The 24507-nt window shown below is 44.2% G+C and overlaps 1 protein-coding gene across 1 annotated transcript; it reads right to left on the bottom strand.

The window, feature by feature from the left end:
• Positions 1-9494: 9494 nt before the first annotated feature.
• On the bottom strand, positions 9495-23918 carry LOC137878532 (cytosolic phospholipase A2 zeta-like). Its single transcript, XM_068718873.1, has 19 exons — positions 23890-23918; positions 23623-23759; positions 23305-23436; positions 23171-23211; positions 23031-23073; positions 21621-21675; positions 20731-20855; positions 20351-20455; positions 20163-20197; positions 17852-17978; positions 17054-17190; positions 14960-15182; positions 13501-13603; positions 13182-13319; positions 12984-13091; positions 11926-12105; positions 10352-10524; positions 10080-10266; positions 9495-9738 (listed from the first exon to the last, which is right to left on the bottom strand). The coding sequence occupies exons 1-19, from the start codon at positions 23906-23908 to the stop codon at positions 9533-9535; spliced, it is 2274 nt and encodes a 757-aa protein (XP_068574974.1). The 5' UTR covers positions 23909-23918; the 3' UTR covers positions 9495-9532.
• Positions 23919-24507: the final 589 nt, after the last annotated feature.

Raw genomic sequence — 24507 nt, 5'->3', positions numbered from 1 at the left:
TCGGACGCAGAGTAGAGGTTCAGCTGACAATCTTTTATTTCCAACAAAAATACACAGGGAAATCCCTGGAAACAAAAAACTCCTCCGAAGAGGGATGAACGGGGAAATGCTCTGGCTAAACTAATAGAGCTGGGCAATATTAAATAACGGGAAGCCAACAAAAACCTCTCTTAGCGAGGAAAGAAGAAAATAACAAAGTAGAACTAAAAATGCTCTGATTTAGCTCAAAGAGCTGCAAAGTCAAAACGGCAAAAGCCAAACCAAAAATCTCTTCTCGAGGAAGGTATTAAACTACAAGTAAAAATGCTCTGATTTAACTCGAAGAGCTGAATAGTCGAAAAGGCAAAATGCAAAACCAAAATCTCTCTTACCGAGGAAACAAGAAAATAATCAGTCACTAACAAAAAGGCTCTGAAATAATTCTAAGGACTGTGAAGCAATAAACGGCACAAGGCCAACCAAGGACTCTATGACAAGGTTCGGGACAGACAAAACTATGACTTGGACTTGATACTAGCATAAGGCGGGTGTGCAAGACGAAAGGACATGACACACTGGCACAGGACAAGGGGAGACGCAGACTATAAGTACACATGAGGGAAGTGGGGGAACAGGTGGACACAATCAGGAATCAGGGAAGACAATCAGACTGGTGACACATGAGGAAGGGCAAGGAACCTGAAACGAGAGGAGAGTTAATTTCCAAAATAAAACGGGAAGTCACAAAACAAACGTGGAGACAGGACAAAAACCCAGCTTGACATACAGGTGTGACATTACCCCCCCCCCAAGGCCGAATACCAGACGGCCCTGGAATGTCCGGGCGATCTCTATAAAAGTCCCGAATGAGATCCGGGTCGACTATGAGGCTAGGAGAGACCCATTGTCGTTCCTCTGGGCCGTATCCCTCCCAGTCCATGAGGAACTGCCTGCTCCGGCCCCGCTTACGTACTGCCAACAATTTCTTCACCGTGTAGACAGGCCCCCCTTCGATCATTCAAGGGGGCGGGGGTGGCTTGGGGTTTGGCGTCATGGCGCTCTCCCTGACTGGCTTGATCTTGCTAACGTGAAATGTGGGATGTACCCTGAGGGACCGGGGCAGGCAGAGGCGCACAGCTGCTGGGTTGATGATCCTCGAGATGGGGAACGGGCCAACAAAACGTGGAGCCAGCTTTCGTGATTCTACCTGTAAGGGTAGTTCCTTGGCCGCGAGCCATACTCGCTGGCCGGGCTGATACACAGGTGCCGGTCTCCTCCTGCGGTCTGCTGCTCTTTTTACTCTGTCCCCCTGTCGGATTAGTGTCTGGCGTGCTGCTGCCCAGATGCGGCGGCAGCGACGGACTAAGGCATGGGCGGAGGGCACAGACACCTCTGGTTCGGACTCGGGAAAAACAGGGGGTTGGTAACCAAACACACAATGGAAGGGAGAAATACCAGTGGCGGAGGTGGGAAGGGAGTTATGGGCGTACTCGACCCATGTCAGGTGTTGGCTCCATGACGCAGGATTCTGGGCCACCAGGCACCGAAGGCCGGTTTCCAGCTGTTGATTAAGGCGCTCCGTCTGGCCGTTAGCCTCAGGATGGTACCCAGATGTGAGGCTAGCGGTGGCTCCGATGAGCTTACAGAACTCCTTCCAGAACCGTGAGACAAATTGGGGCCCCCGATCCGACACAATGTCTTGGGGGAATCCGTGGATCCTAAACACATTGTTCATCATAATATCCGCCGTCTCTTTAGCTGACGGCAACTTGGGTAAGGCTAGAAAATGTGCCATTTTAGGGAACCGTGGTGTTACCTTTGGAGATCGGGAGCCCCGTGACAAAGTCCATAGAGATTTCTGCCCACGGCCGGGACGGAATGGGCAGCGGCTGCAGCAAGCCTGCACGGGTTCTGGAGGCGTTCTTGTTCCTGGCGCAGACGGAACATGCCTCAACGTACTCCCGAACCTCCGGCTCCATGGACAGCCACCAGAACCTCTGCGTGATGGCGAACATGGTCTGACGTACGCCCGGATGGCAGGTGAGCAAAGACAAGTGAGCCCAGTGGATCACCTGTGGGCACAGATTAACGGGGACAATTATCTGGGCACCCCCGAGGTGGAGGGGTCTCACCGTTAGCCTGCTTCACCTCGGTTTCTATAGGCCAGGTAACCGCTCCAACCACACAGTTAAGTGGAAGGATGGGCTCAGGTTCCATGGCCACAGGCTCAGGGCTGAAAAGACGGTACAGGGCATCAGGCTTGGTATTCTTTGACCCCGGTCTGTAGGATAGGGAAAAATCAAAACGGTTGAAAAACAAAGACCAGCGGGCTTGACGGGAATTTAAACGTTTAGCTTTCTTAATATACTGCAGGTTCTTGTGGTCTGTCCAAAGCAGAAACGGGTGCTGTGCCCCCTCAAGCCAGTGCCGCCACTCCTCCAGCGCCACCTTCACCGCCAGCAGCTCACGATCTCCCACATCGTAGTTCCGTTCTGCTGCCGTCAGTTGTCGTGATAAGAAAGCACAGGGGTGAAGCTTGTTATCCAACTCTGCTCGCTGGGAGAGAATGGCCCCGATCCCGTCATTAGAGGCGTCCACCTCCACCACGAACTGGCGAGCGGGATCGGGGAGCGTGAGGATGGGTGCTGTGGTGAACCGCCGCTTAAGCTCTCGGAAGGCTGCGTCCGGACCAGTGAAACGGTACCTGCGGAGAAGTGAGAGCATGGAGCGGAGCTGCTGTCGCGATGAAGCCTCTGATAAACCGCCTGTAAAAGTTGGCAAAACCGAGGAATTGCTGCACTTTTTTGCGGCTATCGGGTGTTGGCCATTCGGCTACAGCGCTTACTTTAGCCGGGTCCATCTGAACCCTTCCAGGGGCTACGATAAAGCCCAGGAAGGAGACAGTATTGGCATGAAATTCACTCTTTTCTGCTTTAACGTATAACCCGTTGTCTAGGAGACGTTGCAAGACGAGTTCAACATGATTTTTATGAGTGTCTAGGTCGGGGGAATAAATCAGAATGTCATCAATATAGACATATACAAAATGGTCTAACAATTCTCTCAACACGTCGTTTATCATCGTCTGAAAAACTGCTGGGGCATTGGTGAGACCAAAAGGCATGACAAGATATTCATAATGTCCGGATGGCGTGTTGAATCCTGTTTTCCACTCATCCCCTTCCCTAATGCGAACCAGATGATAAGCGTTGCGTAAGTCCAGTTTGGTGGAAATCTGTGCCTGTTGAAGCTGGTCGAATACTGTAGTCATGAGGGGAAGGGGATATCTGTTCTTAACTGTGATTTCGTTAAGCGGGCTATAGTCAATGCAGGGGCGAAGAGTTCCATCCTTTTTTCCCACAAAGAAGAAACCAGCCCCTGCTGGGGATGAGGAAGGTCGGATCAAACCTGCTCTCAGAGACGACCCGATATAGTCTTTCATGGCCTGCCTCTCAGGCCCAGAAACCGAATAAAGACGGCCCTTCGGGATGGTGGAGCCGGGCAGGAGATGGCGCAGTCAAATGCGCGATGAGGTGGTAGGGCTGTGGCTTTGCTCTTACTAAAAACCTCCGCGAGATGATGGTAGCAGCTTGGCACCTTGGTCAGATTGGTGGTCTCCGAGTCTGTGATAGAGTGAGTAAAACACTTTTAAGAGTAGGGTTCTTCTCTTGGGGCTGTGATTCCCGACATTGGTTCTTACAACTCTCCCCCCACGCCATAATGTCCCCGGTGCGCCAATCTATGCGTGGGTTGTGAGGAATTAGCCACGGAAACCCGAGGATGAGATGGTTCAGAGGTGAGTGTATAAGGTACAGCCTTATGCGCTCCCAATGATCGGCGATGCGAAGATCTACTGGTTCGGTAACATGTGTTATAGTGAACAATGCGCTTCCATTGAGCGCGCTCGCCTTAACAGGCTTACTCAGTGGGTTAACCCGAAGCCCCAGTCTCCGCGCTAAACCCCAGTTGATTAGACTCTCATCTGCCCCTGAGTCAATCAGTGCTCCCAGCTCGAGGTCTTTATTGTGGTGTTTAATCTTCACTGTGGTTAATCGTCGTGGGGTGAGAGTAACTGCTGTGACATGACTCACCAACAGGTTGGCCTTCACGGGGCAGGCGGTGATGAGGTGGCCATGTTCGCCACAGTAAAAGCACCTGCCCTCCTGATAGCGCCGCTGCCGCTCCTCCTGAGAGAGCCGGGCCCTTCCCATCTGCATGGGCTCCTCTTCTCCTCCAGCGGGAGGTCGTGAACGTTGCTCAGGAGAGGTCCGACTTGATGCTGCGTGCCAGAGAGCCGCTGAAGAACCAGGTGCCGTGGCTGTCAACCTGGACCCGCGCTGCCGCCTCCGTTCCCGCAGCCGGTTGTCTGTGCGGATGGTGAGGTAATCGATGTCCAGAGGGAGGTCCAATGGGACCAAGAGGTCCTGGTTCGGATCTGAAAGTCCTTTCAGAAAAACATCGTATAGGGCCGTGGTCTTCCACCCGCTCTCCGTCGCCAGGGTGCGAAAGCGAATGGCGTAATCACAAACAGGCTCTCCTCCCTGTTTCATTCGGCTGAGCTCCCGAGCCCTTTCTCGGTCTGTCGCCACAGGGTCAAAAACGAGTTTGAGAGCGTCGGCAAACCTCTTAGGCGAAGCACAGATTGCCGAATTCCTGGCCCACTCAGCGGTGGCCCACGCCTTGGCCCTTCTCGTGAGATGAGACATCATGAAGGCGACCTTGGATCTTTCTGTGTGAAAGTGAAGAGGAGAGTGCTCAAAGTGCATTTCGCATTCAATAATGAATGACCTACTTTGTCCGATGGTCCCAGAGTACCAGCCTGGTGCATGCGTCAGCATGTGTGGCTACGGGGGAGGGCTCAGAAGGCGTGGGAGGTTGCTCGGGAGCAGCGGCTGGGTTCGTGGAGAGGAGGGTGAGGATCTGTTCCACCTGGGTGCTGAGAAGTCCCACCTGCGTGGTCATGGTGGCCTTAAACCCCTCCTGGCTTTGAGCTAGTCCCCTGACTCCTCGATCGAGGCCAGCCACCAGATCCTCATGCTGCGCCAGCCTTGAGGCTTGAGTGCGCAGCGCCGCAGTCAGCTGGTCCTTCTCTGCCGAGTCCATTCTGGCCAGTGTGTACTGTCACGATGGGAGCTCTTGAGGAGGACTCGGACGCAGAGTAGAGGTTCAGCTGACAATCTTTTATTTCCAACAAAAATACACAGGGAAATCCCTGGAAACAAAAAACTCCTCCGAAGAGGGATGAACGGGGAAATGCTCTGGCTAAACTAATAGAGCTGGGCAATATTAAATAACGGGAAGCCAACAAAAACCTCTCTTAGCGAGGAAAGAAGAAAATAACAAAGTAGAACTAAAAATGCTCTGATTTAACTCAAAGAGCTGCAAAGTCAAAACGGCAAAAGCCAAACCAAAAATCTCTTCTCGAGGAAGGTATTAAACTACAAGTAAAAATGCTCTGATTTAACTCAAAGAGCTGAATAGTCAAAAAGGCAAAATGCAAAACCAAAATCTCTCTTACCGAGGAAACAAGAAAATAATCAGTCACTAACAAAAAGGCTCTGAAATAATTCTAAGGACTGTGAAGCAATAAACGGCACAAGGCCAACCAAGGACTCTATGACAAGGTTCGGGACAGACAAAATTATGACTTGGACTTGATACTAGCATAAGGCGGGTGTGCAAGACGAAAGGACATGACACACTGGCACAGGACAAGGGGAGACGCAGACTGTAAGTACACATGAGGGAAGTGGGGCAACAGTTGGACACAATCAGGAATCAGGGAAGACAATCAGACTGGCGACACATGAGGAAGGGCAAGGAACCTGAAACGAGAGGAGAGTTAATTGAAAAAGCGAGATTGCCTTTCAAAAAAGGACATTTATTCCTAATAATAATAAAATTTCCCAAAACAATGGTAAACAAAAACAGTAAAAGAAACATTTTGAAAAAATCAACCAGAAACACCAAAACAAACAAAATGTGGACGTTTTTACCATTTGTGACTCATTATATTAGTGATCATTTTCAGGCACATTCACCCCAAAACACATTTTGAGTTCCATATACTGTTGGAAAGAGGATCTTAGCTTTCTAAAGACAACACAATATTGTCTTTGTACTCCAAATAGTAAGCAAGATACATCATATTATAACGATTGTCACTGAACTGTGATTTTGAGAGTCCATGCATGAGGTAAAATTAGAAAATATGTTTATTTTTTAATTTCCAATCAACCTCACATGGGCCGGTGAGAGTCAACCAAAGGGCCGTATGTGGCCCTCGGGCCGTACAATGCCCAGCCCTGCTATAAAGCGTACTGCAGCTTGGACCAACAGTAAATATAAACGTGTGTAAGTTAATGTTGGAGACTGTCTCTATGGGCTGTCACTGTAACACAACGTTATAACATTACATCTTTAGCCCATTTCACATGTAAAATACTCGACAGAAAGCGAGTGAGGCTGTACACAGTTTGAATGTGGAGGAAGTGAGTAAAGCAAAAGTGAAACATTGGTGTTTGGCATACAGCAATATACAAACAATATAAAGTATCATACTGTGTAATGTCCAAGTAAGCATCTTTCCGTTGAAAAGATGTTTAAAAAACAACTATGGTCACCAGGGAGAAGAAGTTAAAAACAGGTCTGAAAGTGAATATTTTGTTCTAATACTAAACACGTTTTATTTACAGATGTACACTTCATGGCCTAAACGCGAACGTTCAATTAACGTCTTCAATTTTGAAGGTCTTTTCAACGGTGGCCATAGTCGTCTCTTCAATGGAAAAATGCTCGCTGGGACGATGATGATGAAAATGACAGTGATGAAGGTGCAATCATAATGGTGAGGATATAGTGATGAAGACAAGGAGGCTATGACAAGGTGGTAACTAAAGCCAGTTCCACTGAAGGGTGTTCAATAAGAATAAAACAAATGTCTCTGTATTTATCAATTACCATTATGTACTGTCAAACAATCAACGCATGCTAATTCTTCCATGTAGATATGTGTAGCTCTGCATTTAGTCAAGCAACAGAAGAAACAGTAGATCATTAAATAGCAGCACTAACAGCAACAACTCTGCACACACAATTATACCTTTATTACGAACTGTGTTGCACCAAACAATGCACACATTAATTAAAACTGAATAAATGCACAATATTAAACCAATTTTAATCAACTACTGGTGCTAACATGCTCCCAGCGGCCCACTCTAATGTTACCCTGGTATGCGCTTGCGTCATAGACTGTAAATAAGACTTTCTTGCATACAGTCTATTGCCTTGGCTTTTATTTTGAAATACTCTTACTTCCTACTACCTCAGATGGTATACTGAAGGTACGAAGTTGGTCTAAGTTGGAGAAGCTTATTATGTTCCACATCAAGACTGTAAGACATTGATGCTTATTTTCGAAACAGTAGTTTATAATGTTGTTGAGTAAATATCCTGTAAATAACCCTGAGAGCCCAAAATATCAAAATTCAAGCTTTTCTTTTGAGGGACCTTTATTCAAACAGAAAAAACAACAGCTCAAACAGAGAACAAATGTTAGTATAGGCTACAGTAGAACTACAATAGAGTAGAATGGGCATATCTGTTACAGGCTTGCAAGAGTGAATAGCCTACACAAGTGCACGTCTTAATAGAATCGGTGTGCAGTCTTTACGCTCTGGACTGCGTGTGCTTTTATTCTCCATCTATGCTATGATTATGGACTTTCAGCTTTTCATTTGAGGCATCTTTCACCGGCCGGTCGAAAAATACTTTTTGGATTCTTGGTTTGGCATTCAATTCAGCAGTTTTCTGTTTTGAATGGCGCTTTTGGGCACCGCTTTTGAATTTGCATTTAATTTTCTCCTCAGGAAAAATCTGTGCTAACGTTACTGACTGAATGAGTGCTAACGTTACTGAGTGAATGAGTGCTAACGTTACTGAGTAAATCAGTGCTAACGTCACTGAGTGAATCAGAGCTAACGTTAGCTACCTATTGCCGGCCTGTGACCTTCTGACCTATGTCGTCACATCACTAACCTAGCTAACAAAGAAAGCACAATTAAATATATTTTTCTTTATTTTTAATATCAACTCTGGAAACACAGACAAGACAATAAGACCATAGTGTGCATCCCATGTAATTCTAATTTTTTTTTTGGGGGTGAGGGCCACACGAGGCCCCCCCTTGCGGGGGTAATCTCTACAGGTCTGCCAACATCATCAACTCCTCACTGTCCTCTGGTCTCATACCCCCCCACTCAAGCTCGCTGCTGTCACCCCCATGCTGAAAAAACCTGGCCTTGACCCCGACATCCCCAACAACTACCGGCCCATCTCCAACCTCCCCTACCTGTCCAAAGTCCTTGAGAGAGCTGTTGCATCACAACTCAAGTCCCACCTCAATCACTATAATCTCTACCAACCCTTCCAATCCGGCTTCCGATCAAAACACAGCACAGAACCCGCCCTACTGAAAATCACAAATGACATACTTCTCTCTGCTGACTCTGGCTTCCTCACCATCCTCCTTGACCTCAGCGCCGCCTTCGACACTATCAACCACTCCATCCTCCTCTCACGTCTCCAGTACTCCCTTGGCATAACTGGCACTGCCCTCTCCTGGATCACCTCATATCTCTCAGGCCGACATCAATTAATCGCAATAAACAACTGTAAATCCTTCACCTCCCCAGTCGCCCACGGTGTCCCCCAAGGTTCCGTGCTTGGTCCCCTCCTCTTCATCATTTACATCCTTCCCCTTGGACAAATCATCCGTCGTCATGGTCTCGATTTCCACTGCTATGCTGACGACACCCAACTCTACTTCTCCTCCAAGACCATCACCTCAGTCACCCACTCCACTCTCATTGATATAAAATCATGGATGCAACAGAACTTTCTCAAACTCAACTGCAATAAATCTGAACTACTCATCATCGGCCCTAACTCCCTCACCCACTCAGCCAAGACCTTCTCTCTCAACATTGATGGCTCCATCATCACCCCCTCCACCCAGGTCCGCAACCTCGGTATCATCCTCGACCCCACCCTCTCTTTCCTACTCCACGCCAACCACATCACCAAAACTGCCTTCTTTCACCTCAGGAACATCGCACGCCTCCGGCCCTCCCTGTCCTCTGCCACCACCAAAATTCTCATCCATGCCCTCATAACCTCCATACTCGACTACTGCAACAGCATCCTCTACGGCTCTCCCAACAAGATCCTCAATGAACTCCAATATGTTCAGAACTCTGCCGCTCAACTGCTCACCTCCACCCGCCGCTATGAACACATCACCCCGGTCCTTTGCAACCTCCACTGGCTCCTGGTTAAATACAGAATAGACTTTAAAATATTACTCACCACCCACAAAGCCCTAAACAACCTGGCCCCTCCCTACCTTACAGACCTCCTCCCCCTCCATGCCCCCAACCCGTTGCCTCAGGTATTATTATTATTATTATTATATAGAGGTGTGGGAATTGACCTCAGTGACTTGTCTTGTTTCTGTAACAAGAAGCTTGATACATCTTATCCTTTACTTCTTTCACTTGGATGCGCTCCTCTCCAGGGCCTTACGCAAAGCCTCAAGGATGCTCTCCTTGTTGTTTAATATGTTATAAGTGGTCAGGTCCACCAGAGCATCATAATCCTCTTCTGAGTAGGTCATGTTGTTGGTGGTGTATGGAGAGTTGCTGCTGCTGACATCCACCTCTCCAGCTCTTATGTCTTCCTCCGTCTCACGCTTCACACCTGTAAAGTCATAAGATAATGACACAATTGGTTAAATCATGTCCTATAAAGCACAATATAATACACAAGTATATGTCTTGTTCTTATTGGTTCAAGTCGATTGGTTGAGTCCCCAATTTGTAGTGCTTAACATTAGCTGCAGTAGGCAGCGTGAAGCGCCCTGTTGGCCTTGGGGCAAAGGCACCACGATGACTCTAGTATGCATTTGGCTTGGGACCTTTGTTTCATGTCATTACCCATCTCTCTCAAGATGGGTAATGTTTCAAGATGTACAGCAAAAAGAATAAAGCAATAGAAGCAACATTGTTGCAGTGAAGTTCAACTTGTTTAAACGGGCATACCAGGGCGTTTGAAGTGTTTGTATGTGACATTGACAAGTGGGAAATGAACCACTATCGGGGCCATGGGATTCTCCTTATCCTCGAAGATGTAGACCTCCTTTTGAGGCTCCTTTTCCAGACTGGCATAGTCAGCATTGGGAAAGGGGATGTCATGGTCTTTACAGTAAGCAGCTGTCTTCTCCAGGACCTAATAGATAAACATGATCATAGAGTAATGTTAATGTTGATACATTCTGTTTCGTCCCAGATGAGCGCCTCCTCATTCTGTTTACCCTGAGGATGTGCTCTGGCTCCCACGAGTAACTCAGAGATATGATGAGATCCACATCTCTCTCTGGCCGCAGGACAGGTACACAGCCAATATTGATGGCATGACCAGAATCAATCAGGCACAGAGTGGAGTCCCTGGGTGTCAGTTGGTTTGGGAAGGCATCTAGATGTGTGTCTGGACAGAACACAGAGAAGGAGAAAATAACAAACAAATCTTCAACTTCAGTTGCAAGAATATGTGGTTGACAATGCTGCCTTGCCCCAGCAGCTGAGATTGAATCTCTGTGGCAGATCTCTGTTTTGTGTGGTGTGTCCCACACTGTTGCTTGGAAAATTCAGGATACTGAGTCGACGCAGGCGTGATTACTTTGATTGTGTATTTGGCTGGAAATACCGTCAAAATGGTGCTCAATATGGCACGTCAGTTCTTTAGCTGAACCTTCTCCGGAAAGTCACGATGTAGTCATGGAAGGGATATTTGGGTCTTCCGTTCATCCCAAGTGATGCTGTCTGCTCAGCTCCTGATAGGGCCACATGTAGTGGTAAGGTGGAAGGAAATGGTAGAGCAGGTGGAGGATGGTGGCTGGAGAACATGGGGGAAATCCCAATAGCTATGAAGACAGATGAGGGCTCTGGCAGAGGGAGTCCCCCGACTCTGATGTAGTCCATGCTATTGCACTTGTGTCTCATGAAAATATGTCAGATACAGGCATCAACCTGAAGGTAATAAACAACGTGAACTGTCATTGGTGCAATGGCGCTATGGAGGTTTAAATCATAGCATGAAATCAGATTGGAAGAAGGAGGGCAGTGGGGGAAAAAGGAAGCTACACCTTCTTCTCAAAGGAAACCTGTGTGTTATCCCCAGATACATGGGGTGGGCTCTGAACCAGCGTGGCCAACCATCTTACTGAACTGTCCCATCAATGTCCACGCCGATATATGGTTTGTTTGAAGCTGGACAACAACTTTGTTCCCACACTACTCACAGAAGACAATAAAGGAGGCCTGGGCCACATCCTCTCAATGCCAGTTGACATGGGGCCTACATTGATCTAACCAAAGCTTTCAACTCAACAGAGACTGCACATTGAGACTCCCCCTAGCACCAAGGGAAACAAGACACAGTCTCTCAAGGTAAAACTGGTGTCAAGTAGTGTGTTTCATTGCCCCCTATCTATTCATTACAGTCGTTCTTCATTTCAGCAGCCTAAACCTGTATTCTAATGAAGAACAGATGGCCAGCTCTTCTACTAAAATAAGTTTAAGGCCGAGTCCCAGGTTCCCACAGCTGAAGCTTCAGTATGCTGATGATAATGCCCAGGGTTCTATATTAACGCTTGGCCGCTTGTCCAGGGCAAGTAAACTCTGTGTTGGGGCAAGTGGAATGCCTCATGCTGTTGTCCGATCGGGCAAGTAAAAAATAGATGTATTAGTCAGGAGGGATCAGTTGTGATCACTCCTGAAATGTACATGCTAGAGAGCTAGAGGCTCAGCATTGTTTCGAATGTTTTTCATTTTGGGCGAAAGTGTATTGTGCATGCAAAATATCAATAACAGGACTGTGAGTGCATACCTTTCCAGACAACAAAGTTGCTCTGTTGATCGTAGTCCCTGTGCATGAAGAGTCCGCGCATGAAATTGTACATTTCAGCAATGACTGGACGGTTTTTGAAGAAGTCAGTCACAATGCTGGTGATACCTGTGGTTGGATTTATGAGGTATGTGTCCTGATTTGATGGTTCAGTGTCAACGTCTGTCAAAAGAACACAACATCTCAATAATACATACATTATTATGCTCTTACATGGAAGTGTCTTTGTTGTACCATGATGGTAATAAACACAGTAAAAAGGTTTTAAAATTCTGTTATATGGTTTGTTGTGTAAACATTGAATCTCTTTAATGATCTAAGATAATGCTTTAAATGACCAAGCTGGCAATATTCTATATTATTCCTATTAAAATTGAATTCATATGTCTTGATATGTCATTATGAGGAATGCGGGCACTGTATTTTGTATCCATCTTCGTCATGGTGTTGTATTGTACTAACGCAGTCATTCCTGGGTCGAGACCCACAGAGGGGTCGCAGGAGATTTCCTTAGAATCGCCAAATAAATTAGCAGTTTCTTCCATAGTCTTTTATTTAAGATTTATATGTGCAGTATACCTTTGAGCCACATGAGGAAGCCTGAATGTTCATATCATTCTGATAATTGCAGCCTACTTATAACATTGACCAATATGAAAGGGTAGTATGCATTGTATTTTTTTCAATGAGAGGAAAAAGAACATGGTCATTTGTGGCAGTAAATGTTCGAACCAAAGTCCACACAAAATGTACTATTCACCCGACAAACTCCTGTACAGGGAGCTTATTTAGGAAATTGCTGAATCTTAAAAAAACCCCCAGTTTTTAAAGATAATTGTCCTCAGTAGAAAACAATGGGTTTGGCACAGAGTTCCAAAGGCAGGGTAGAAAAGTATTGGAAGACGAAACAATTTGTTGGTTATAATTAGTTTGGTTTGGCTTTTAGGATTTGTTTACAAGAGAACTGTAGAAACTTCACCCTTATTCTTTAAATTGTCTATTTATGTGTTTTTCTGCACTATAAAATAAAGTAGCTGTACCTATGTTGTTGACTTCTGGTCCGAGCGGGGCGCTCCAAGAAGGCTTGAACCCCGTAGCAAACATCCATATCTGGGTCATGCTGACAGAAATAGCACTGCTCCATATTCCTGATTATGTTGACAAAAATGTATTGGAATTACCTTAAATTAGTATTGTATTACCATGCATTGACATTGCACCAGAAGGAGTGGTCTTACCGATCAGATAAGGGATACGGACTTCTGGGAGTTTCTTGATGATACGACCGAGAAAGAACTGACTGCCGAAGTCCTCAGTTTGGACAAATGCCCCGTACTTCTGGATGCCTACCTCATAGGGGGTAAACTCACACCACTCTGTCAACAAGATTTGTTATCATTACAAAATCAATCATTCCTTCACAGTTTTCAATTTTGCTCAAGTTCTTCTAGGGGTCTGTTTGTGTCCTGAATCTTTATTATATCATCAGCCTGGTCCTGCTGAATATTCCCATATTCATTTCCGTTGCAAAATTAATGATTCATTCGATATGAGAACTAGGCATTACCATATCTTTCATATTGACAGCAGTGTATATGGGTAAAGGGTTTTGGCCTTCATTCACTGCTCTCTGCTGCTCAGACAGGGTACTGGTGACTTTCTGTAATTCCAACCAAATATAATTTTATTATTAATAATATTATTTAGAACATTTGAAAAATATAAAATGAGGGTTCAACGACACGCCCTAATTTGATTGGTTATGTGTAACTTTCTTAAACGTTCCCCAGCTTTCTCAGTTGCTTATAATAGCCTGTGGACTGATTTCTATGTAAAGGCCTCAGAATTTTTTTTTCCAGGAAAACCCAAACGATACGACGTTTGTGCGCGTTCTGGTGTGCCTTGCCTCACTTCAGCTCCCCTACTGTAAAACAGTGTACAACACTAGCCAAAAGTTAGCCATGTTGTGTTTCCATTCTATACACTTTGCAGCGGCGGTCTGGAGATGGCCCTTTAGTGGTGGCTGTAGTAACTTGAAATCCACCAGTGCAAGACCCAGTGCCAGGGGTCTCCCAGCGCTAGCTTGCCTGCTAACGCAGACAAATTGCTCACCAGCTAAAATACTGTCTTGAGGCAGACTCATCCAGACTCCCAGTGCTGATCTGGCTCATAAATTGTCTATCTTGCTGTTTGCAAATTACCTAATCAACTAATGTTACGAAGCAACCAACACGGTTGGTTACTGTGTTGTGTTTACATGCAGTAAACTATAGCTAGCTGGCTAACCATAGCTTGATTGCTTGCTAACTTAATTGTGAGCAGATACATGTTAGTTTGCTAGCTTGCCTCACCATAACAGGATCCAAGATACTAACTTGTGTATTATGACAATCAGCAATGGGGCCGCAAACTAAGCTAACCATAACCTAAGCTAACGTTAGCCTGCTAACTGTTGCATGGATGCAGCATGGATCTGCTGTTGGTTGCTTCAAGGCTTGACCGACCATACTTTGACCATACTTTATCAAATCTTAACAGATGTCAAACATTTGAGGGATCCCACACATAATGACATCAATTTTTGTTTGTATAGTGTGTGGATGGCAACAATTTGTAATTTTGCGTCCTCAGCTGTTATGGGTATCGGATTATAAACATTGAACTTGTTTGATGTTTGCGGTTTAAAATCTTGTATTAGCTGAAAGTCATTTTCAAAACGGCAAGCTAGCCATCAGCCCTGATCTGTGTTGTGGTGGGTGGCGGTCTTTCACGGAGCCAGTGGTCCGAATATAATATAGGAACATTACGGATAGTAAAATTTTTCTAAACATTAATTTATTTTCCAGTCTTGTGTGTGTCAAGTCACTGTTTTGGCCGATGTTCACTCGCTAACTTAACTGCCAAAAGTCCTCTTTAAAAACAAGGACTTTGTGAAAGTTACACATAATCTTTAAGCTTTCAAAGTAAAACACAGTATGATTAAAGTGAGAACAGAGAGTGTTCAACAGCTGCTCACCTTCCCAAAGACAAGATGCTCAAAGATCAGGCCCAACATATCAATGAGTGACGCACTGTAACCCTCTTGTTCTTTCTCAGCCATTTCGTCTCTGTAGTACTGGAGTTTCTCGGCAGAGAAGGCACTCAGGATACTCTTGGTCATCTGTTCCTTCTTTGCTGAAATAACACCGTCGATGTCCTCCTGTGACCAGTTAGCTTCCTGATACAGAGTAGACATAGCCCTGTTCAAAAGGGAAGTAATAGTCTTTAAAGGGGTACAATGATTGAAAATCAATTCATATAACCAGGCACGAAATATTGATATTTCTTACCAAATTTACAAAAAGTTGGTGTAAGATGGGTTGAAAATGTCTCAACACGCCATTTGCTGTTTTAATAATTGCTCATTTAATTCAGCTCTGAACTTTGCAAGGCCAATGATGACATGGAGTCTATACCTGTTGGTACTTAAATGTTAACGCAGCTGAAAGAAAACGGTAGAAATCCTAGCACTGCATCCTTATCTGCAACTAAAAGCTATTTCTGTCATTACAAAATCCAATCCTCCTGCTCCAACCCCAAAAAGTATTTTGCTCCTCGCTCCACCCACCTTCTTCCCCGCTTCCACCGAGCGATTTTATTAGTTACTTTGTAAAAAAACATAAAAAGTACACTTCTCATTTCACCACCCTACTGCTGACACCATCTGTCCTATATCCAACTCTTCTCCTCCTATTCTATCTTCCTATTCAACACTCTCCTCCAATAAAGTATTGGTTTAAGTACCCCCACCCAAACACTTGCCTCCTTCACCCTATCCTCTCTCACCTTTTTCTTTATGACTCTTCCCTCATCCACTTCAGGTGTGCCTCTTTGTTTTCCTAACGCTCTAAATGCAGCTTGAGTGAACCTCCGTTAAAGAAAACCGAACTCAACACTTCTGATGTCAAGAATAACAGACGTGTCTCTCTTCTTCCATTTCTTCGTGAAACACTTGAGCTTGCTGTCTTCACGAAACTTTCTGCAGCAACTGTCCCCACAGCTACCCCACCAGTTTGGTTTCAAGGCAGGCCACTCAACAACGACTGCCATGAAGGAACTCTGAACTGCTGGAGCTCCCTCTCCTCCGTCATCATCCTGCTGGATTTTTCAGCAGCATTTGACACAGTGAAGCAACAGATCCTCCTCTCTGCACTCTTCCTTTTCACATCCTACCTCAACGACCACACTTACAAGGTAACTTAGACTCTTACGTCACCCAGGCCTGCCTCTTCATTGCCAAGATGTCGAAGGCCAGAGCTACCCACTTAGAGCTTCACAACGGTTTGTCAGAAACCTTTGGGTGACATCACAGAAACTACGTCCATATTTCTTAAAGCCTATGGTCTGAACCTGGCAGTCTTTCCACCGGTGTCCCTCAAGTTTCTCTTTTCTCTTCTGTGACTTTTTCTACCACAACTATGCAGATAATAGTCTACTGACACAGATGTTGTCTTTCCCCAGCCTGCCACAGCAAGCATTATTATTTGTCCGATATTTGAATGACAAATTCTCAAAAAGGCACCAACAGCACAAACTTGGCTAGGAGGTTAAGTTTAGTGAACTCGAATTAGCTGAGGTGACACCTAGTAGACAGCTTGCAGCTGTGATGGCCCCCACCCTTCATTCAAAGTTGCCATGCCCTTAATTATGCATACCTTTAAGCCTAAATATAATTTAAACAGGTGAGTTAGATAGAAATTCAACTCGTTGTCAGGAACAAGGATATTGGCTATAGAGACCAAACCGTTCTTTGTAACAGGCTGCGAACATGTTTATTTCTGCTGTAAAGTTGGGCCTTTTGACATGGAGGTCTGTGGGGATTGACTCTTTGGAACCAGCCTCAAGAGACAATTTGTTGACCTGCAGCATTTGTCACTTCCACATCGGTTAATTCTTTTAGCCTCGGAGGTTGCCCTCTCTTCACAGCCCCACTGCCCTGTATTTAATTACAAGCTTTCTATAAGGCACAGCCCGAAATGTGAGGGATTGCCTGTCTTTGCCTGTCTATGTAAAATGAGAGGATTGAAATTAGGATACTGAGGACACTTGACTAGTCAAATGGTTCACTCACCATGTGGATCCAGAAACACCAGTGATGTAACTGACAGCATCCAGGACCTCGATGTCCTTCAGGCCTCTCAGACTACCAAGCAGGCCTGTCATTGCTCTGGACCCTCCCCCTGAAGCCACCAATGCTATCGTCGGCACCTGAACAGAGAGTACAGAGGTGTGGCTCTAGCAGTTTGACCAAATGCTAAATGATATTTAGTAGTTTATGTTTAATGTACACCTTGGTCACCATCTTGCTTTCAAAGTCAGCACGCTTTTAGGAAAAAAACGCAAAGTACAGCCGAGGCTATTTGGTCATAAGAATTTAAAATTTAAAATTTTGCACTGATGAAAGATGAAAGATCGAGATGAAAAGTCACCAAAGTTATTCAATTTGATCTTGTAGATAACAGTAATGCCTGTGCCTGGTGTCCTGTAACTCAAAATGTGATTATGCCGTCTTATATCTCGAGATGCAAGACAGTATGTTGCAATGTGGCCACATATGTTAACATTTTTACTTGGGATGCTAATTTAGAAATTGTTTTCTGCCCGATAGCCAACCCTTGTTAACCGATCATTAACTGCAAACTGCCAAGCCATCCAGCTGCAAAGATAACCTGATGCACAAACAGGTTAAATCCATCATCTAACACAGCTGCAGACTGCAGTGTACACAGAGGAAGTCCCCAGGTCCCCTGTCCAGGAGAGCAAGCAGCATGCATTGTCATGGACACAATATCGTAGACGCAAATTGACATAGGTAGGGTGGTGGACAGGGGGTACAAGGGCAAAAGAAACAGAAAGAGTTGCACTCTACCTTTTTAGGATCAGATGGAGCGCCAAGAAGCTTCTGCAAAGCCTGTGCCACTACAACGTTCCTCTTCTTCAGAAACTCTTTCTCTTGAGTTGGGATGTCAAAGTCCAGACGAATTGCGAGACCCTCGCTGTGGATTTACAGGGTTAAAGCAAGTGTAACACAACACAAAGCTAACAAGCATTGTTTCACTGACGTCTTCTGGTGGACAGTTTCAAGTTTGTTGCACTGCTTAGCTCCCTCACAGCACCGAGGAGAACGCCCCCGTCGTTGTTCTTTTGGTCTGGGACTGTTAACTGGTTTTGCTGGAGGCCCCTTAGCTCCAATAAGGGAAATCTTAAAGGTGCTACACTCGAAATTCAGATATAGTGGAGTAACGTCTACCTGAGCAGAGAAGGAAGTCACTCTCTCCCTCTGTGTGTGTTGTAATCCGGGCTTCTCTGTTCTTTGCTTTGGTATCACTTCAGTGCATGTGAGTCCAATGTGTGTGCCACACACAGCTAATTACAGCTGTTCTGCGCTCATACAGCTGTTACAGCTGACACGGTGTTGTCACGAAAGCTCACACACAGCCTTTGGTTTCCCCCAGGTTAACACTGTTAGCTCTGTCAGCACTGCTTGGTAGCTGCTAGACGCCGTCGCCATGTTGAGAGCCGTGTGGAGACAATCCCTCAATAATAGATATGCTCTGAATTTGGAATTTAGCACCTTTGATGCTGAATCACACAATTACAGTTGTGGTCAAAAATGTACATACACTTGTAAAGAACATAATGTCATGGCTCTCTTGAGTTTCCAGTTATTTCTACAACTCTGATTTTTCTCTGATAGAGTGATTGGAACAGATACTTCTTTGTCACAAAAAACATTCATGAAGTTTGGTTCTTTCATGACTTTATTATGGGTTAACAGAAAAAGTGATCAAATCTGCTGGGTCAAAAATATACATACAGCAGTGCTAATATTTGGTTACATGTCCCTTGGCCATTTTCACTTCAATTAGGCGCTTTTGGTAGCCATCCACAAGCTTCTGGCAAGCTTCTCGTTGAATCTTTGACCACTCCTCTTGACAGAATTGGTGCAGTTCAGTTAAATTTGATGGCTTTCTGACATGGACTTGTTTCTTCAGCATTGTCCACATGTTCTCAATGGGATTTTAAGTCAGGACTTTGGGAAGGCCATTCTAAAACCCTAATTCTAGCCTGATTTAGCCATTCCATTACCACTTTTGATGTGAGTTTGGGGTCATTGTCCTGTTGGAACACCCAACTGCGCCCAAGACCCAACCTTCGGGCTGATGATTTTAGGTTATCCTGAAGAATTTGAAGGTAATCCTCCTTCTTCATTATCCCATTTACTCTCTGTAAAGCACCAGTTCCATTGGCAGCAAAACAGCCCCACAGCATAATACTACCACCACCGTGCTTGACGGTAGGCATGGTGTTCTTGGGGTTAAAGGCCTCACCTTTTCTCCTCCAAACATATTGATGGGCATTGTGGCCAAACAGCTCGATTTTTGTTTCGTCTAACCACAGAACTTTCCTCCAGAAGGTCTTATCTTTGTCCACGTGATCAGCAGCAAACTTCAGTCGAGCCTTAAGGTGCCGCTTTTGGAGCAAGGGCTTCCTTCTTGCACGGCAGCCTCTCAGTCCATGGAGATGCAAAACACGCTTGACTGTGGACACTGACACCTGTGTTCCAGCAGCTTCTAATTCTTGACCCAGCAGATTTTGTCACTTTTTCTGTTAACCCATAATAAAGTCATGAAAGAACCAAACTTCATGAATGTTTTTTGTGACAAAGAAGTATCTGTTCCAATCACTCTATCAGAGAAAAATCAGAGTTGTAGAAATAACTGGAAACTCAAGAGAGCCATGACATTATGTTCTTTACAAGTGTATGTAAACTTTTGACCACAACTGTATATCTTAGACAGTGTTTTTCAAACTGTGTTACAGTTTGGGTTTGTAACTTTCCTGTTTCAACATGGCAACGCCCCTGTAAACATTGTCAGGTCCATGAAGAAATGGTTTTCCAGTTTCGTGTGAAATAATTTGATTGACCCTGACCTAAACTCAACCCAACACCTTAGGGATTACCTAGACCAACATTAAAAACTGATGTTGGAACTCACTAATGTGGTTGAATGGGAGCAAATCCCTGCTGCCAGGTTCCAAAATCTGATGCAAAACTTTCCCAATAGAGTGGAGGCTAACTTTGGGTTTGCTCAAAACTCACATAGGCTATAGGTGTAATATTTGGGAGGTCACATTCTTTTGGTTATACTATATAGTGGAAGTAGGAAGCACCTTACCCTTCATGTGTTTCCATGTCTAAATCCACTGTATCCTGTGATGAGAAAAAGCCACATTTCTACTCAACATATATTATTGAAACTACAGCCCTGCGTGATAAAGTTCACAAAGGGGTCGGCCGGTCCTCTGATCTTCAGCCGGTCAAAACAAGAGGACCAGTTAATCCAGCTGCACACAAGCTTCTTACCTGCTCAATAACAAGGGACACTTTGCCTGCATGTTTGGCTGGTAGTGGCTGGAGATGTGCATACGTTTCCATTGGAACAGCAGAGTCATTGGTAGAACCAGGGGGCTGGCAGACACAGAGAAAAATAGCATGCTATGTTATGCTATCCTTCTAGATGTTGAAGTATGTTGTGGCAGTTATTGTAGAGAAGCTTTTGCAATGAAGACCGTAAAAAAGAAGAAGTTTGTTTTCTATCTTCTCTTTTCTTATTTCCTTCCCCTCTTCCTTTCTTGTTTGTTAAAGGAGGTGACAAGTGAAGTTGACCAGGGACACCTTACACTTATACAATATGTGACATCTCTCCGTCAAACAGGTCAAACTAAAAGACAATTACAACTCACTGCCACTCCTAGTTCTGTCTCCAAGTCTCTGTTGATGTAGAAACGCAGTTTTGCGGTTTCCTTTGCATCAAGTGTGTGATTCTCTTGAAAGGCACCCCTCAGTTTCAGCACCTTGTTCCACAAACCTGGAGAAAAGAATGTCCCCACATGTCAGGTTAATCTGTTGAAACTGATAAATACCAGTGTTGCTGTTGCTTGATGAGTCATTAGTGGAAGTTATCAGTATACTAAAGTCATCCATTTGTCTGATGAAGACATCTCCAAGGAGTCTTGATTTTTGTCATTTGCTTTCTTCCATAGTTATAGTTATATAGTATAGTTATATAACTGTGAGTGTTGCTCACACAGCCAGAGAGTAAGACGCTTGGTTTTCCACAGAGACCATATGCGCCTTCCAGTTGATATATCAAACTTGTTTGCAAACAATTTTTTGAATGCTTCCAGCAGTTATGGAGCATTAATATTTATTTGGAAGTGTGTCTTTGGATGCTGAGTGATTGTACGTCTAATATGCATTCTCCTTTTAGCTCCATGTGCTCCACAATGTTCACCAGCTTTCCCCTAATGTCGTCAGAGTCGTGAGCTCCTTTGCTGTAAAGATGCTGAAAGGCTCAGTAGAGAAGTCCAGTGAAAACAATAGTTCACCGTGGGCTCGTTACGAGTGACCTCTTTCACACGACACATAGTCAAATATGAAATTGTTAATGTTATAAAATGATTTAATAACGGCCACCTATTAGGTGATTGGCCCTATGTTCTTATGAGTTCCATAACAATACAGCCCGTCCTGAATCCTTCGCTTTAATTTGTGAACAAATATTTGGTGAACAGGACAATGAAAGTAAAGTCAACCTGACTGAAGGAACTAGACAGTACTGTAGACTACCTACGGTCATCACTTTGTAGCTTGTCAACGTTAATATCCAGGACAGAGAACGGAGCAGCCTGGAACACACAAAGATCAGTTTCTCTGGTTATCAAAATAAGATGCATTCATAGTAATTATTCCCATGAGCTACAGGAGCCGTCTGCTCCGTGCCATGAGGCAGCAGGTCATGTATCTATAAGTCTTTTTAAGATTCAAGTCAGATTGTCAGAACACACATACTGGCAGGTTAAGTCTTCACTCTGCACCACAACCACAGTCTTCAGTCTGTCCATTGAAAACATGCTTGTTAATAGCAGCGCTTTATCACAGTGATCGTTCAGCAGTGTCAGCAATGAACATAGATGTAGTGGACGAAAGACAAAAAAAGTCAATATTTGAAATTAATAAATTTGTCTTTATTTATATTTTGGAACTTCAGTTGCTTTTACAATATCAATGAGCCAATTGCCTTGTTTCTGAGTATGCGCAATTTATGGAATGTTGCACAAGAGAGCAGCGCTGAGCAGAGCGATCCCTGTGAGGTCAACTTATCTGAGGCAGCGACACACTTTTCTGGGTCATCCAGTTGGAAAAACACTGTCATTTGATGGTGCTGCAACCTTGATTTGTTTATGCAGCATTTGATGCAACGACATAGAGTTGTATGGGTATTAATTGACACTTATGACATTTGGATTCTTGATATGTAGAAGCCTGTGTACATAAATGTAATCGATCATTTATTGTGAATGAAGTTTACCATTTCTTAGATCAACTGGTTAATCAAAAATATCTAAATATGATTAATGACAAATTCTGAAGTCGGTAAAGATTTATTTATGTGTATTAAGAAAAAGATAATTAGCAAATGCTGATGGAAAACATGTAATCCAGCATGAATATGTTGATAAAAATGGCGGTATGTTGTTCTTTTCTAGGAAAGGATGATCAAACTCATTTGAAAGATTTTGCGTCCTCTTTGCTTTTACAGCCTTCAAAGTTTACGTTGACATTGAGGAGAGGAAAACCCAAATACCTCCATCATTACTTCATACTTTTACCTGCAGTATACTATGTTCATTCTGTATATGTCTTTGCGTATCATCGCTACACACTGTTCATACTGAGCATATCCATACCCTAACTGTATATTCTATTTTAATTCAATATTGTATTTATTCTGTCCTTTATTCAGTACAGCACTACTCTGCTTTTTACTAATATACATTGTGTTGTCTTGATACCTGTGATCTGTGCAATGACAATGAACGTTTATTCTGCTGCTATTTTGAATTTAGGAATTAAATGACTTCTCATGTTGCAAGTTGGTGATCATCCATACTTGTTTAGGGTTCCAGTCGACTCGGAGAACGATCTGAGAACTGACCTAACATTTAGGTGTATAATGCTGATGTTGTTTTAAAAATCTTACCACAAGGACGCCGTTAGAGGCATATTCACAAGGGGGGTCCTCACTGCAAAAAGACAAACGTTATTTATTCTGAACCGGCTCATTTTGAATCAAATGTTTTGATCGAGGACAATAAAGTAAAGACAGTAATACACAGTTACCTCTGAAGTAGCTCAAACACTATCAGAAGTTTGCCCTCTGTCTATAGAGAAGTGGACAAGAGGAAATCCTTTCATTTGTATCAGATCTCAGTGCATCACAATCCCACAGAGCGTCGTTCTCTGGTTGCTTTTACCTCTGGGTTTGTAGTGAAGACCTTGGTCTCCTTCTTCCCTACTGTGAGACTCATTACGTCAAACAGAAGCTCGGCGATCAGGTGATCCCGTGACAAAGGGTCCTCGTCATACAACTTCATTTCTAAAATGTTCTGGGGAAACAGCAGAAACGCTTACTGAGTCACACAGCTTTTGACTCTTCACCAATTCAATTAGCTATTGGCTGGAAAAAACCAACACGTTATCAGAATATTGAAGAACTCGCTACACTGACTGAACTGGTTCTTTCTGAACAGCAGCAGTCAGTTTGACGTGGTGCTGACATCGAGTCGACTCACTTTCACATGGGTGGGGACCCTGAAGGTAAACGTTTCATTCCATTCTGGGTCATTGGTGTTTGACACAGTTGCAGTACGGTAGGCTTTTGCCATTGCCGTGGGGAGAGAGAGAATAACGTAGCAGTCAGATTCCGAAACTGTAACCCAGAGACGGGAAAATGGAAACAGACGGTTAAATAAATATTTAATTTACGATAATAAAATCATTTTAAAAGTGATGAAGCGTCAATACAAATCATGCACAGCACATATTATTACTTCACTTACAGTAGTCTTTGAAGGCCATGTGTTCTGCTCTCAGTACGGTGATATTCAAGTTGAAGTAGGAGATAGTTTCCCTCTGTTGAAGAAGCCCCAACAAGCAATTATGACAGACTCAGGTTCAGGATAGGTTGAAGGTGTGGACTGAATATGGATCTATGAACCTTTCACTGATCACATTACTAGATGCTGTTTTCATGGGTGTGTATGTAGAGCCCTTACCACTGAGGGGTAGCCTCCAGAGGGGACGGAGAACTTTCTTGTGACAACTTTCTTCTCACTAAAAAAAACAAAACACAAAATTATTTCAAATCAATTTAAATATTTAAAATTATATGTTAAACTTAAATGCCAAATGAAATACAATCAAACACACGTTACCTTTCCATGAGCTCAAAGGCAATCCAGAGTTTACCCTTTGACCAAAGAGGGCAGAAACATGTGTAAATACATGATGCACACAAAAGTGCTGCACTGCTGCTACTACAAAACAAGGTCAATCATATCCAGCTATGAATCCATCAAACGTCTACGTTTTCAGGTATGCAGTCTGATTAATGTACTCTGTGTTTAGGTATAGTTTGTGGGTTAGGTGCCTTGCACAAGGGCACCTAAATGATGGTG

The sequence above is a fragment of the Cebidichthys violaceus genome, unplaced genomic scaffold, assembly GCF_023349555.1.
Source record: "Cebidichthys violaceus isolate CVI_PGR_0920_01 unplaced genomic scaffold, fCebVio1.0.p SCAF_10, whole genome shotgun sequence".
In the NCBI taxonomy this organism is placed as follows: Eukaryota; Metazoa; Chordata; class Actinopteri; order Perciformes; family Stichaeidae; genus Cebidichthys; species Cebidichthys violaceus.
The sequence above is the reverse complement of the archived record's forward strand: the minus strand, read 5'-3'. Positions and strand labels throughout refer to the sequence as shown.